This window comes from Pantherophis guttatus, chromosome 3 (assembly GCF_059756535.1).
Source record: "Pantherophis guttatus breed Tessera chromosome 3, ASM5975653v1, whole genome shotgun sequence".
Lineage (NCBI taxonomy): Eukaryota > Metazoa > Chordata > Lepidosauria > Squamata > Colubridae > Pantherophis > Pantherophis guttatus.
In genome coordinates this window covers 44,872,304-44,887,394 of record NC_142065.1, presented here as the reverse complement: position 1 = coordinate 44,887,394, position 15,091 = coordinate 44,872,304, and the positions used below count along the sequence as shown (strand labels likewise).

At 37.9% G+C, this 15,091-nt stretch overlaps 1 protein-coding gene across 5 annotated transcripts in view; it reads left to right on the top strand.

Annotated features, from left to right (window-relative positions):
- RASSF5 (Ras association domain family member 5) overlaps positions 1-14,212 on the top strand; it is an 84,182-nt gene extending 69,970 nt beyond the window's left edge. For all 5 annotated transcript variants that reach the window (XM_034414383.3, XM_087889433.1, XM_034414384.3 and 2 more), the window contains 4 exons: positions 3,724-3,837; positions 6,542-6,839; positions 9,598-9,713; positions 10,920-14,212. In XM_034414383.3, the coding sequence (XP_034270274.2) occupies positions 3,724-3,837; positions 6,542-6,839; positions 9,598-9,713; positions 10,920-11,072 (681 nt within the window). In that variant the 3' untranslated portion in view covers positions 11,073-14,212. The remainder of the gene's footprint in view (positions 1-3,723; positions 3,838-6,541; positions 6,840-9,597; positions 9,714-10,919) is intronic.
- The last annotated feature ends 879 nt before the right edge of the window (positions 14,213-15,091 follow it).

Sequence of the window (15,091 nt, the reverse complement as noted above, 5' to 3'; positions counted from 1 at the left end):
TTAAAGTTTCCAATAATCAGTACTGATTCATTCTTTAACAAAAAATGTTGTTGCTGCTTTTAAAATTCCCACTTAAATCTGCTGTATACATATATCTGTTTTGCTCTCATTTCTCTTCAACGTCTTTGCACACAGTTGCACTGATTGAAGATGAGTTCCATATCCCTAAAAAAAATATACATTAACCTTTAGCTATACTATAGTTTTTACCATAGTAAGAGGCAGGGTGGATTTGATTTAAATCAAGTCGATTTAAATCATGATTTAAATCACTAGTCAAAAGGCTTGATTTAAATCAACTCAATTTAAATCATAATTTTTAAAGAGCAACTGTCATCTCTGTCCCACAGCAGCTCCTCCTCTGACCCACTGTTGACTCACTGACAGTCCCAATATTGCAGAATATACAGCCTCATGCTACATAACTAAGCTCCATTTCATGCTGGATAAACTAAATTATTAATGATTCTTAAATAGAAAACTATCTTTAGATAGATTTTTACTCCAAAACCATTTTATTAAAATAAATTGGATAAAAATAAAAAAATCCAATTTAAATAAAAAAATCCGATTTAAATTTTTAAAAATCTGTTTTTTTATTTTTTTTAAAAAAATCATTGATTTTTATCCACCCTGGATAAGAGGTACCTGTTGATGATCCTTTTGATCAATCAGTAGTCAAAGTGCTGGGTATTAATTTGAATTTGGGTTGTTTTGGAGATACTGCAGAATCATATCCCAAATATGGGGTAACTGCGTCCTTTTAGAAACATTATTTCCTTCTCAAGTCCTTCAGAAATTAGCAGTTCCCAGGGCTCCATATCAAGAGTGCCTCCTGATAAGGGAGTTTGCATCCACAACTGGAATCTGAAGTTTGACATTAAAAAAAAAAAAAGATCATTTGTCTTTATACACTTTTTAAAAATAATGAAGTTGGGCTCCAGTATTTCTCTCCCCCCCCCTCTTCTTGCATGTACCATTTCTGGTTAATGCTGGCTTATTTGTTTACACACAGTTCAAGATCTTATTCTTTGAGGCAAGAGATTCATTCTGCAGTCAGAGACTGCAATTTTTTAAATAATATTTTTAATAATTATTTTTCATCACTGGTTTACTTTGCTTTGCTTTGTTTTTTTGCTGTTTCAGAAGTGCTAAGCTTGCCCAAGACTTAATGTATCTTACCTGTTTTGAAACAGTTGGAAATTGTGCTCTTCATTTGAGGGGAAGAACTCTGGGGCCACAAAGAAGTTGCTTAGCATTATGTATACCCAACAAAATGCTCTGTTCGAGAGGTGTGTTTCAGCAGGTTCTCACCAGTTCTGGAGAACCAGTAGTGAAAACTTTGAGTAGTTCGGAGAACCGGTAGTAAAAATTCTGACTGGCCCTGCCCCCATCTATTCTCTGCCTCCCAAGTCCCAGCTGATCGGGAGGAAATGGAGGTTTTACAGTATCCTTCCCCTGCCACGCCCACCAAGCCATGCCATGCCCACCAAGCCATGCCCACAGAACCGGTAGTATAAAATTTTGAAACCCACCACTGCTCTGTTCTGCCCTTGAATTTGGGTCAGGGGTTTCCAGCTAGTGTAATATAATGTTTTAGATCACATTGTCTAAGCAAAAATTTAACTATTAAAACTTTTCCCAGCTTGATTCAAGCAATGATGGGGATTGGTTTTGTTTTTGTTTATCACCTGACATCATCTCAGAGACCTTTCCACGGAACACAGTTCATGCATTCAGCTGCACATCTGATGAGGGCTGAAGGCATATAATTAGGGGTCTAAGTGGACTGCAACCGGCAGCCTTGTTTCTGCTTTTAAAGCAGCTTTCTCCAAGCTGATCATTTTCAAGGGCTTTTATACTCAGTGCTAGTTGTATAGTTGTAGTTTAACACAATTGGAAAGCACTTGGTTGGGGAGAACTGTTCTGAAGTATATGTGGTGATGGATATTGAAGCCATTGTGCATGGTTTTTCTTTTCAACTCCTGAATTTGGGCGAGGATAATATATTGGAAGCAAAAAGAAGATAATTTTTATTCTATGATTTTATCACTTGTGTCATTCTGATCTAGATAAGAACCTCACGACTTGATTTAAAAAAAAAACAAAGAAAAAATAGTCAGCTATTTTCAAGATAAGGTCCTTTTACCACATTTGAAGGATGTGAGTATAATCTTTGGGAATCTTTTGGGTTATAAAACAGAAGTCCTTCTCAGAAGGGTGAAGGATCTGATCAAAGCATAACATTTTACCAACCAAAAGAATCCTAAAGGGGAAAAATTTTTGACAAATTGTGAGTTTAGGAATGGATAAAATAGAGGATAGTATCTCTTATATTCTAAAGCTCAGCAACTTGTTACGATTTGTTCTTTAACAAATTGGAAATTATTACTATTTGGGAATAGTAGTAATGCACCTAACCTCATATCTGATATTGGTTTTTAGGTTATGATGATCTCATAAAATTAGTCTACATCCTCTTGCATGTGACATCACAAACATGAACACTACATATACATTTTCTTTTGTGGTTATTTGCTAGGATAAAATGTTGTAAGATACTAGGAAGGAGTAACTTGTTGGTGGAAAGGGAGATGGAAACTATGCAGGACAGAAAAAGTTAGGAATCTTTTAGGTTAAATAAGCAGCACTGGGAATTCTTGGCTCAATGTTGAACCTCTGTTGCAGACATTTGTGGCACATTGCATCAACTATTATATATCTGGTTATGGATATGCTTTTTTACAGGATAGCAGTTATTCTCATCTGGGGAGGACTTAACCATCTGCCGCACGATTGTGACTGGCTTAATGCAGATGTCTGAAATAAGGCTTCTGATTGGCCTAGTGTGCAGAATGTTATTCATAATGAATCTAGAAGCACTGAGCATTGTACATTTTGCAGTAATGTTCTTAGTCATCATGGTTATCAGACAGTCCTGAAAAATATATGATCAAAGCTGAAAACATACAGTAATACTATAAAAAAGGCTTAGGGTAAGCAACTGTAAGTTAATTTTGAATTAAGCATCCATTGTGTCCAATTTGTCCATTGAACGTATCTGCTCAAGTAAGCAGTTCTTTGCAATGATTTTAGGAATAGATTCTCAAAACTACAAGCTGTGGCTCTTTTTAGCTACAGTGAATAGCAGTCTGGGCCTTCTGCACATACACTCAGTGCTCTGTCATATAATATGCCTCCTCTTCCAAAATATGGCTTCCCCAACAACTTCAGAAAATTGCCCATCAGAGACCTAAGACTTACAGAGGGTATCGTATTTGTTTACGAATTGTCTCCAGTGCAGAAGTCTTCCTAAATGTTTCCAGAATTTCCTGAAATTGCATTGTTGAAACTTAGAAACAAATTGGCATTAAATCAAGATATAAGCCCTTGCTGATTTTTGGCACTAAATGAAAGAACTTAACTCAAACATGCCTATTGTAAAAGGAAAAGAAAGTCGTTACCGTCAGCCAGCAACATTTTCAGTTCACTGTGGCGTTGCAGAATGACATAATATATAGATCCTGGCTGTCAAATGGTTACCACCTTGCTTTAACTAATGTCATCTTACAACTGCAATGGAGTATTCTGCATTATTATGAAGATCAGATATTAGCTTAGTAAAATGTGTGTGTTGGTGTTAGGCTTGCTTACGGTTTGTTTGTTATTAAACATATCATCATCTACCAAGTTCTCAGTATTGCTTGTTATCTTTTGTTTTAGAATGTAACAAAGACAGTGGAAGAAGCAAAACCTAAACCTCCTACTACCCAAGAGCTGAAAGAGATGATTAGCAATTACAACTCAAAAGTCAACAATTGCTTGCTGATGAAGCTGGTTGGTATTGCAATTATGGATATTTCCTACTTTTGTTGTGATGGCTCTTAAAACTATTTTCCCTTTCAGCATTTATGATGGGAAGCTTGCTTAAGTTCTGGGGGGAACCCATCTGTCTACTACTCTAGGAGCCCCAGAAAAATGTGGACATCTCCATCTTTAATAATTAAAATAACAATGAAATCCTGTCTTCTGTTAACTGGCATTGTCTATAAAAAGAATGGGTATGTTTACTAGGCTGTGCAATAATTTGGATTCAAAGGTGAAACAAATTACACCTTCAGCATATATTTGCAATTTCTTCTTCAACCAAATGCCTCTTTTCCTGGGATCACTCAGTAGTGCAGGAGCAGAATATCATGAAAAAGTGTGGTAGCTTTAAGGAGTGCTATGTATATTCTTGCACCCTTTGAACCACATTTTGCCTTCAAGTATGAATGTTTACTTTCTGAGATTTTGATAAGAATGGCCAGACCAGTTGGACTATATAAAATAAAAGTGCTGGTGTTTTATGGATGACTATTAAGTAAATGATTATCAAAAACAGTTTTTTTCATACCTTTCCTCCCTTCTCCTCTGGGAGCCTTCAGCCACATGATGAGTGTAACGACCACATTTGTTGTATGCATTTACTTGCATTTGGATTTTCTGTTATTTCATGGATCCCTTATAAGATGTACACCCTTTATAGGCCTTTGGTTAGGCTAGTTTGCAACAGAACTTAGCAGGAGGCCATCTTATTGAGGAACTCAGACAGATTTTAAATAAAACAAATATTTGTTGTTTATAACTGGACTAAATAATTTTTATCTGGATTAAAAAGCACTAGCTTCATTCCCCAAGGTTAAGATATCTCACAGGGTTGTGGCATGAGAGAACAGGATACAAGGAAGATAGATAAATAGGCATAAACCCTGCTTTAGCAGATAATTGGCTATACTTCTAACATTGGAGTCTACATTCCCATGGCACTAATGTTACTGAAATTCTGTGGATTGGTACACAGTTTATTAGCACAAATGGGCAATTTTGGCAGGAATCCACTTTTAAGGATCAGCTTTATTTACTTTGTTTTAATCATGGTTCATAGAGATTCTGATTAAAGCATGATTTTTAAGAGGCTGGTTCAAAGGAAAAACACTCTTTGAACTGAGGAGGGTTTGGAGGTATCTCTCTATGAGCTGAAGTTTCCTCAACCTGCTATTTAAGTGATTTGAACCATATAGCAGCTGTGGGGTGACTGTAGCTAATTTGAGTCTTGCAAACATTCTGTAGTGTCTGCAAATGTTCTCTGAATATCAACTAATGATTTTACCAAAATAGCTATGCCTGTATTATTTTAGATATTTGAATTGACACAAATCCAATTTATCGCTATGCGAAGTGGTTCAACATCTGTCTCAGTTGCATTTATGGAAGAAGAACATTTTTTCCGCCACAGAATAAGTATCAGCCAAAGTGCAGAGAGCTGATAAATTCCCCTTTAATGTGCATTCTTATGTTTTTTCCCCTTTTAGTATGTATAAGGACCATCATTGACAAATCCATTTTTGGGGGGGATACTGTTTTTTTATTTGATCCAAAGTATCCTAGATAACTTTCAAATTAACTGGATAAACCAGTTATCTATTTATTTAAATACTTGCATTCTGTCTTTCTAAAGAAAACAACTTGCCACAAAGAATTGTGTGGCTTAAAATACCCCAAAGAAGAATTAGAAGAACACTGCAACCAAATAACAGACTTGCAAGTACGAATCATTGACATTGACTCTCCCAGCCACTGGAATTCTGTGGCTTGACCTTGCTGCCCTTCTAGAGTTGCCAGCTCCTGAAACAGCAATGAAGTTAAAGGACTGCATTCCTTTGCACATCACCTTCCCTTCCCCCAAAAAATCAGCTGTAGAAACAACGCAGTACCAAAAGAACTGGAGCAAGTAAAATAAATGAACCAAGTATTCACCTCTTGATTCTAAAAAGAAAATTAAAAAAATGGTACCTAGAGGAATCAAAAACTATGGCTGGACCAGGCTTTAGAATTGTAGTTCATGTGTTGAAATCAGAAAATTGCACTGATTTTAGTGGATCTTCAAGTATAAATATGAATGGATTCAATCAATGAAAAGTGTTAATTAGAAAAGAAAAGAGTGTGTCTTGGTAAAGACTGTAGTCTGAATGAGGTAGTACTAACAAGTCTTCCCATTCATAAAAAGAGATTCAATTCAGCAGAATTTGAATCTGGTTTTCTATGTCACTGCCAAGGCTGTCCCTAATCTGATTATAGACTTTCCATTTAAAATAAAGAGAATGAACAAAGTAATTTCCAATTCCTAGGAAGAGACCTCCTTATCTTCAGAACAGTAATACTAAAGGCGGGGATGTTATGTATAAATTTTAAAAAAGCTAAAGTGATGATTACAATGATTATTTTTATTCTTTATTTCTCTCGCGCATTGAACCTGCTTGGAACCACCAGAGAGTATTTGTGAACATGTTTCAGAAAGTGAATATATGTCATCATATATTCCAGGATATTACATAGCTGGAGTACGTTAGTTTTAGAAGTTGCTTGAGTGCAAAAACTTTCAGATTTTCTTCAGAAAAAAAATCTGAATTGCTTCTTCCAAGTCATTTAGGAAATATAGATCAAAGAAAAGGTAATCTGCATTTAACTAATTTTTTTTTTCATTTTTCCCAATCCCCAGAATGATGATGGCACTTATACAGGTTTCATCAAAGTGCACCTAAAACTGAGGCGTCCTGTGACAGTCCCAGCAGGGATTAGGCCACCATCTATTCATGATGCCCTCAAGGAAGTCAATTTAGCTAACATGACAGAGAAAAGAACATCATTCTATCTACCCTTGGATGCCATCAAACAGTTACATATCAGCAGCACAACAACTGTGAGTGAGGTGATACAGGGACTCCTGAAGAAATTTATGGTGGTGGACAACCCACAGAAATTTGCACTTTTCAAACAGATGGAGAAAGATGGTCAAGGTGAGAAAGATACAGAATAACTATTGCAAAAAGCTTTCTGCCCTAAAAGTGACAATTTATGCAAGTGGTCCATCTGTGCTGTCTATCATAGGTGCTGCCTCTGCTCTGCTCCCTAACAAGTCTGCCAGGTTCTCATCGTCTTTTGTTATAGCGGTCCCCTCTATAGCAGAGAAGCCCAAACCAGTTAAACAATAAGCAATCAAGTCAGTGCTAAGTAAAATCATACAATAAAACTTGAAATTCTTAAAACAATAAATACAAACATTAGAACAAGATTTGAGTTGTTGTTGTTTTTTTTTTAAAAGAAAAGCACTAGAGAGCAGAAAATAAATAAAAATGTTAATCTAATCAAGCTTTCTTTCAACTATATTAGCTCTGGCCAGAATAAACTTCAATAACCATGGTAAAAATTTTATTAAAAAAATAATAAATCTATTGGAAAGTTACATATGAAGAGCCTTTAAAAAGATATTTTAGGGACCTTTTTATAGAATCTTTATTTCTGTTTTGTTCACAGCATGGCACACATCCAAATATAAGATCAAAAATTTCAAGTCTATTTTCATAGTCTTCGGTAGAACCATGAATGGAATCATGCTTCACTTTTCTTGGAATTAAATATGATTTTATTAAAGTACAAATCAGCTTGAATTGGTTTTCTCCATGTTGTATTTTGGATTTAATGTACCAAATGAAGAAAATATAGAACTTACTCATTTGGGGATGTATCTGGAGAAAAAAAAATTACTTGTTTATAAAACTTAATTTCTGACAAGTATCTAATCCAATCTAGGATGTCTTTTAAACCAGGCAATGCTTGGCTTTAAGAGAAGCTTGCTAAATGACCATGGAGAGTCAGTGTCCAAGATCAGTATAAAAGAAATCTTATTGTAATGGGCAGGGATAATCATGTACGACATGGGACCTCCTAATGTGGTAGCTACAAGAGCTAAAATAAAGACATAACTATAGCTTTACCTGAACTTATAGCTCAATGATAACATTTGCTGTTCAAACTTAGTGTCCCAGATTCACCTTATGACAACTTCAATTAAAATTATATCAAAATTATAAATGGAGACATTTTAGAAAAGGGGTCAACCATTGCTGGGTTAGATGGTTAATAACTGCATCCATTAAAAACACAGAATTTTGATTTAGAATCATAGAATTGGCAGGGGCTATTTAGACTGAATCCACAAATTGAATCTAGCCCTTCAGGAACCCAGGTTAAAGCATGCCAAAAGGGAATGAATTACAACTTCACATCAATGGCTTCAGTGCCAAACCACTCATCATACTTTTTTTCTTTTTACTAATATTCAATAGGAATCTCTTTCCTGAAGCTTGAAGATTGAGAATCTCTCTCAGCCTTCTTTTCTAAAGGCAAAGCATTTCCAAGTACTTCAATTTCTCTTCATAAACAATGATAATTCTCATGGTTCTTCTCTGATTCAGATTTATTTTGTCTGAGTCCTTAATATATGATATCTGGAAGGAGGTCTGATTGTGGAGTGGAATGTGATGCAAAACTAAGCTAAGCTCACTGGCTGTTTTGTAGTTACTTTATACTGCAAATTTCTTTTCAAATTTGTAGTCAACTAATATTCCAAAATCTTTTCACAAATGTTACTGTCAAACCAGATATCCTCCATCTTACATCTGTTTTCTAATTGCATTGTTTTCAGTTGCTGCCGTTAATTCTATTTGGTTATTATCTCTTCACTTCTCTAATCTATAAACATCACTTTAAATCTTATTTCTGTTTTCTATTTGTGTTATCCGTACATTAGTAAGTATTCCTTCCCTCTCTTCCTCCTGTTAAAAAGATAAAGGATACAGGGCCTATGATTGAACCTCATGGTTCTCCACTTTATTCCTCTCTGCAATTCTTTAACCTAGAGTTGTTTTCTTCCCTATGACGGCTTTCAGTAAGGGTAAACAGTAGGTGTTCATGTCCAGTTTTGAAAAACAAACAAGAAATTGCTGTAAAGGAAGGAAGAGCTGAAGATCTTTAACGAGAAGCAGTAGCAGCCTTTTCTATTCATTCTCCTAGAGCAGTGATGGCTAACCTTTTTACCATCGTGTGCCAAAAGTGGGGAGAGCGGGGGGGGTCACACGTGTGTGTGCCCACATTCATAATTCTATGCGCCCTGCCCCCACACATGTGCATGTGACACACACACCCCCGCACTCCCCCAGCTTTTGGCACGTGATGGCACGGTGGGCCCGGTAGTCCCATTTTTCACCCTCCCCAGGCTCCAGAGCCTGTCAAGCTCCTAGAGGTGAGGGGAGGGTGAAAATGGCCTTCCCCACCCCCTTGGAGGTCCTCTGGAGGCTGGAAATAGCCCGTTTGCCGACTTCCGGTCCCCCGGAGGGGCTCCGGGGGGGGAGGCTGTTTTTGCCTTTCTCAGGTTCCTAGAAAGGCTCTGGAGCCTGGTGAGAGCAAAAAACAGGCCTTCCTCACCCCACCTCCCCAGGCCCTCCGGAGGCAGGAAACAGTCTGTGTCCCTACTTCCGGTGGGCCCAGAGGGCCCGAAGATCAGCTGGCTGGCGCATGCATGCACGCTGGAGCTGAGCTTGCATGCCCACCAATATGGCTCCATGTGCCACCTGTGGCATGCGTGCCATAGGTTCGCTATCACGGTCCTAGAGGATCTGTGCATATGCCTAGCTATAATTACATGTGCAAACCTGAAGAAATTTGCATTTTCTGTTCAAAGATCCTAAGTGATTATCATTGCCTTATCTTTTGCAGTTCTTTCCCAGAAGCTTCCAGTCACAGAATGCCCTTTGTACCTCCGGCTTCTAGCGGGCCCTGACACGGATATTCTGAATTTTGTGTTGAAGGAAAACGAAACGGGAGAAGTTGAGGTAGGTCTGATTGAGGTGTAGTTTTTGTTATTATTCCTAACTTGCAAAGACACACAAAAATAGAACCACATTACACAAGCTGTGATTTGAATCTATAGAAGAGAATCCGAGTGGGTGGAAAGCAGCTGTTTCATCTTATTAGTTCTTATAATAAACATAATTAGATACTTGTGCTCTAGAATAAGTATAATATTGAAGCAAATACAAAAGCAAGGAGCATTTCATATCTCATTTAATCATTCTTTTAAAATATTAAACATGATTAATAAAGTTTAATTATACAGGACAAAATAACCTCTCTGCAGAGTTCTGGTGTTTAAAATTCAGCTATATATAACTAAATGTTCAGGCTTCAGAACACAGATTAACCAGGCACCAATGAAGACATTCTTCTGTGCTTCAGAAGTACGGGACTAAGAAATAAAGGACCAAGCTCTGAGTCATAAGAATTATTTCCAAACTGAAAATAAACCAGACTTTCAAACCTTGGAAATAATAGTTCAAGATGCATTCCTTAAAATTTGAATTGTTTGGAAGTTCCTAGATGAGAATTTATTTCAAGGTAACTAATAGCAAGGCTGATGATGAAAGAAATCAACTTTCTTTCCTATAAACCCCTCTGGGTTTATAGATAATGTCCTCAGCTTTTACTCATAGTAATAGCTTGGTAATTTGTCTTGCTGCCATCTCAGGGAGTATCTCAACTGACATCCCCCCACAATTCCAGTGTGCAAGAGAGGGTCCAAACTTTATTTCTTTTCTTTTTTTTAAATGTATGAAATCCTTTTTATTATTAAGTATCCAGCAGGTAAATGTTCAATTTCAGTTATGAACTACTAGACCCATCTGTCTGCACGTTCTTTGAATTTCAGCCACAAATAATGACAAAACAAGTAACTCTAGTAAGTTAAGTCAAGTAATCACCCTTTGCAGATATGGGCCTTTTTGTGGTTGAAAGTTAGACAACTACCATGTGTATAATCTTTCCTACAGGTAGTTTCTCTTATTTACCCTGATAGTTTCAGAGTAACAAGCTCATGACTTGAGGGAAAATAGGATTACAAAGGATTCATTATTTTGGGATGTGGTTTTCTTCTGGCAAATTAAACTCGTTGCAACTGATGTTTTTCACAGGTTACAATAGCGTATTCCCCCCATCCCCTCCAGCCATCAGTTTAAAGCCTCTCTGTCTGTTTACTTCTTTAGTGGGACAACTTCTCCATTCCAGAGCTACAGAATTTTCTAGTAATACTAGAAAGGGAAGAAAAAGACAAAATCCAGCAAGTGCAAAAAAAATACAACAGGTTTAAACAAAGACTGCAAGAGGCCTTGAAAGAAGCAAATGGGAAGCCCGGATAACCAAGTATGGCTAGCAAAAAAACTCAATTTTAGAGTCTAAATAAATAATTAAATATATTTAAAAGAAATTAAAAACAAAACCGAACAACAACTTTTACTTTCTCAGGACACTTTTCAGTTTGGTTGTAACCCAAGCTTTGCTTAGAACTGGTAGATACAGACAGGGGAACTGACCCTCTAGTACCAGAAGCGGTGGCTGCTTTTCCTTCTCCATGGTCGCACTGCCTGGAAACTCTGCAACGATGCTGAATGTCTACTTTATTGGTTGGTTTATTGTACAAATGTTAAGGCTGGAATGAAATGGCTATCTCCCCTTCCTGCCATCCTGATACCTCACCTGTGGATTTGTGTTATGTGCAGTCGACATGTATAGTAAAGTGTTCTCTGTGATCAACTCATCCACATAACCATCAGCAAACAGAAGAACCTTAGTCTGATATAAGTGAGACACATCATAAAAAATGCCAAACGTATTGTTGCACAAGAAAAACGAACTGAACAATTGCCAAGGAAGTGGCAGAATAGCGGCATGACTTCAGGAATGGCTGTGGACATGAGAAAGAGTACATTTCTCGGAGGAAAAAAAATCCCTCTGATTTTAGGATTCTGATATAAATAGGGTGTGGCGTAGCCCTACAGTTGGAACCCGCTTTGCCCTAATGCGGAACCAGTTCTGAAGGCTTTGGCAGCTGATTGTTATATTTACCTTTATTAATATACGTTGGAAGCATTAGTCACATGTTATCCTAGAATTTATGTGAAGCCTCTGAAAGGAAATAATCTTGGGTGCTATTGAGACTCATAGTAGAAAATGAGTTGCAATTTGCAATTGCTCAGCTTACTGGCTCTTTCACTTTGCAGGGTCATGCCACCTGATTAAAGGTGCAAGTTCCAAATAGCTGGCTGTTCCGTTTCTGTTTTGGAAACCTGAACTGGAGAAATAAAAAGTAAATGTGACAATAGAACAAATATTATGAGAGATGGGCAATGCATTTGAAAACATGGGCATTGTTATCTAAGCTCTTATAGTTATATAGAATTTCCTGTTTGACTGAATGCCTCTGATGTAGTTGCAGGTGTATGGGAACAACTTCTGCAAGATGATCTCCTGTATTTGGAACCCGACTCTGAATTATGCACTCGCTTACAATAGGGATGGATAAATTGGGAATATATATGGCAACTTTAGGGTAGTCAGGCACAGTTTACAAATGTATTGGATTGTCTCACATTGGAGTGGCTGATAAAACTGGCTGCAGTTTGCTAGATGATGTAGAATATAAGGCATTATTCTCCTGTTTATAAGGTTGGGTGAGACAAATGATTCCTTCATTGTTTTTCCTGCCCCACCCTTTTCTCAGTGTAGTTTCAACAATAGTTCATTGAGTCAAACTAGGTTTCATGTATTTCCCCTTTGAGGGCTAACTTAATCATGCATTAGCCATTTAATCCAGCGTGTAACTGTCTTGACTTGGCTGACTGAGCAAACTCGAGGCTCCCTTTCCCCTGCATTGCAAATACTAGCCTGTTTTTTAAAACAAACAGGATCATTTTTCTTACATTAATTTGATAATTAAGCCAGTACCAAGACTCTAATTTTATTAGGCCAAGAGTTAATCTGTTGTCAGAACCTGATGAAGCCTTCTTTGAAGATTCTTTAAGCATATTGGGAGGGGGGGCATATGAAGGGAAAAAGATGTTTCCAGCTCTAGCATTGCGGGGTTATGCATAGAGGTGTACCTTGCAATAAAAAGAAATTAATCAATCAGAAAAAGCAAGGAACAAATTTAACTACTGTATTTTTCGGTGTATAAGACACGTTTCCCCCCCCAAAAGTGGGTGGAAATGTCTGTGCGTCTTATAGAGCAAATGTTGCCGAAGCCCTGCCCACCCACCAGCCCCCACACTTCGGCCTCTGCCTCCCAGCAATTTGTCTCCTTGCAGCAAACAGCCTGGTCAGCTTCAGCACAGCCTGATTTAGCACAAGCAGCTGAATGGCGGTTGGATCTGCCTCCCGGAATACCCCCTATCAGCTGTTCCAGGCTGTGGGGATTGCTGCCGCCCATCACCACTGTCCTGCCCATCGATGCCTCCACGCCATTTCCGGCCTATGCGCATCCCATTTTTGGCCTGTTCCAGGTGGTTGGAAGCAGCAGCGGTGGCAGTCCCCACCGCCTGGAACGGGCCAAAAATGGGACACCTGGAGGCCAAAAACAGGGCGCGTGGAGGCTTAAAATGGGGCGTGCGGAGGCAGTGATAGGTGGCGGCGATCCCCGCAGCCTGGCAGAGGCAGACTTTTTCCCCTTATTTTCCTCCCCAAAAGCTAGGTGCGTCTTATAGTCCAAAAAATATGGTAAATTCATGCTGAAGCAAAGCTACACACCATCTTCCTCAGGACTGTAGAAATGATTGATGAAACAAAAAATGTGAAACCCCAGGAGTTTTCATGTCTGCATAGTTAGAGAAAAGGAAGAGTGAAGCCAGTTTTCTTAAGTCATTAAAGATCTTCTCTCCAAGAGGGATAATATATATACTGTTTTATTTTCATCAAAGAGGAAGGAGAACTATTTCCTGCTCTTCCCTTTGGCATGTCTTGAACATTTCTATAGAAGGCATGGCTTCTTATGCAATTGATGTTAATGCTGCTGACTAAGCCTCCTGTATATAGGCAGGTGGTTGGGTTTTTTTTTAAATATTATATAGCTAGGGGCATTAAGCTGAGGAAAAAAGATGATGCTTAGAATGGGAGAGAATGCAGAGCCGTTTGATCTGTGGTAGAACAAAAGCCTTAGGTGTGGAGGCCCCTACTTAAAAAGCGCAGACTACTGCTAGCAGTGCCTTTGTTTAGTATATTATGTTGCTTGCATCTGTTTGTGTGTGTGTGTGTGTGTGTATTTTTGTTCAGAATGGTCAGCTACGAACACATATATACAGTCTGTATAGAATGGAATTAGTGAAAGCGTTTGTGGACAAAGTAAATACATTTTTGCAATGCTGTAAGTTATTTTTACTACTGTTTCAGCCCTGTGACTTTTTTTAATGTCACCATCTGACTTTTTTTTTAAAGTTCCTTCTCAATTTGGTTATATGATGCAAACTGTTGTAAGAAACTATTAAAAATAAAGGATATCTGATATAAAGAATGAGTTCTTCCCTCTTAACTCTCTTGTGTTGGGTTCGCTTAACGTTACACACGTTATTGTATTTTAACAGAGATGTTATTTTCTACTTCACTGACTCACTATTAGGCAAAGGATCTTGAACTTCCTCTCTCCCAGTGTGACCAAGAGAAATCTTTTAGACTTTATTTTTCTATGCAGCTTATCTATTTGGTACCATTTCCTTTTGATTTATCCTATATACAGCATTTCGTCTACCTCTGCGTGAGCAGGAAACATATTCCAATAAATCACACAATTTAGATCAACATCAATGCACACTCTGCATTCCATTTGAGTTCATACTTCAGCCACTGCATGTTGGTCAAGAGTTATTCCACAGAGCTATTCGGTAGCCATGCAGGAGAGAGAGAAAATAATTGTCTAAAAGCTGTTATGATTCAGTTAAAGTGCTGAATTGGGGAGATCGAATTTCAAGTTCGTCATCCATGGAAGCCAGGCCAATTGCACTCTCTCAGGTTTAGCTACTTCCCAGCTCTTGTGGGGAACAGCTTGAGTACCTAGAGGAACAGTGGGATATAAATCTAATGAACGCTTTAAGCCAAGGGGCATTTTTGCACTCTGTGACGCCACTCTGCAGTCCTTGGTAGCTCTTCAACCTATAACCTCTAAAAACTGGCTGAGTTCAAAAACACATGAAAACTATTGTGAAAGTTCATTTCACAATTTAGAAAAAGAAAATTTCCTGATTACTGTTTTTTTTTTAAACTATCCCTGTTTATTTACCTGATGAGGTTCCATCTATTTGCAGCCATCAACTTTTAAAAATTAACTGTTGCCTTTTCACTGAACAAGTTGGCCATCTTGGTCTTTTCTTGACTCATCTTTTCAGTTTTCCTT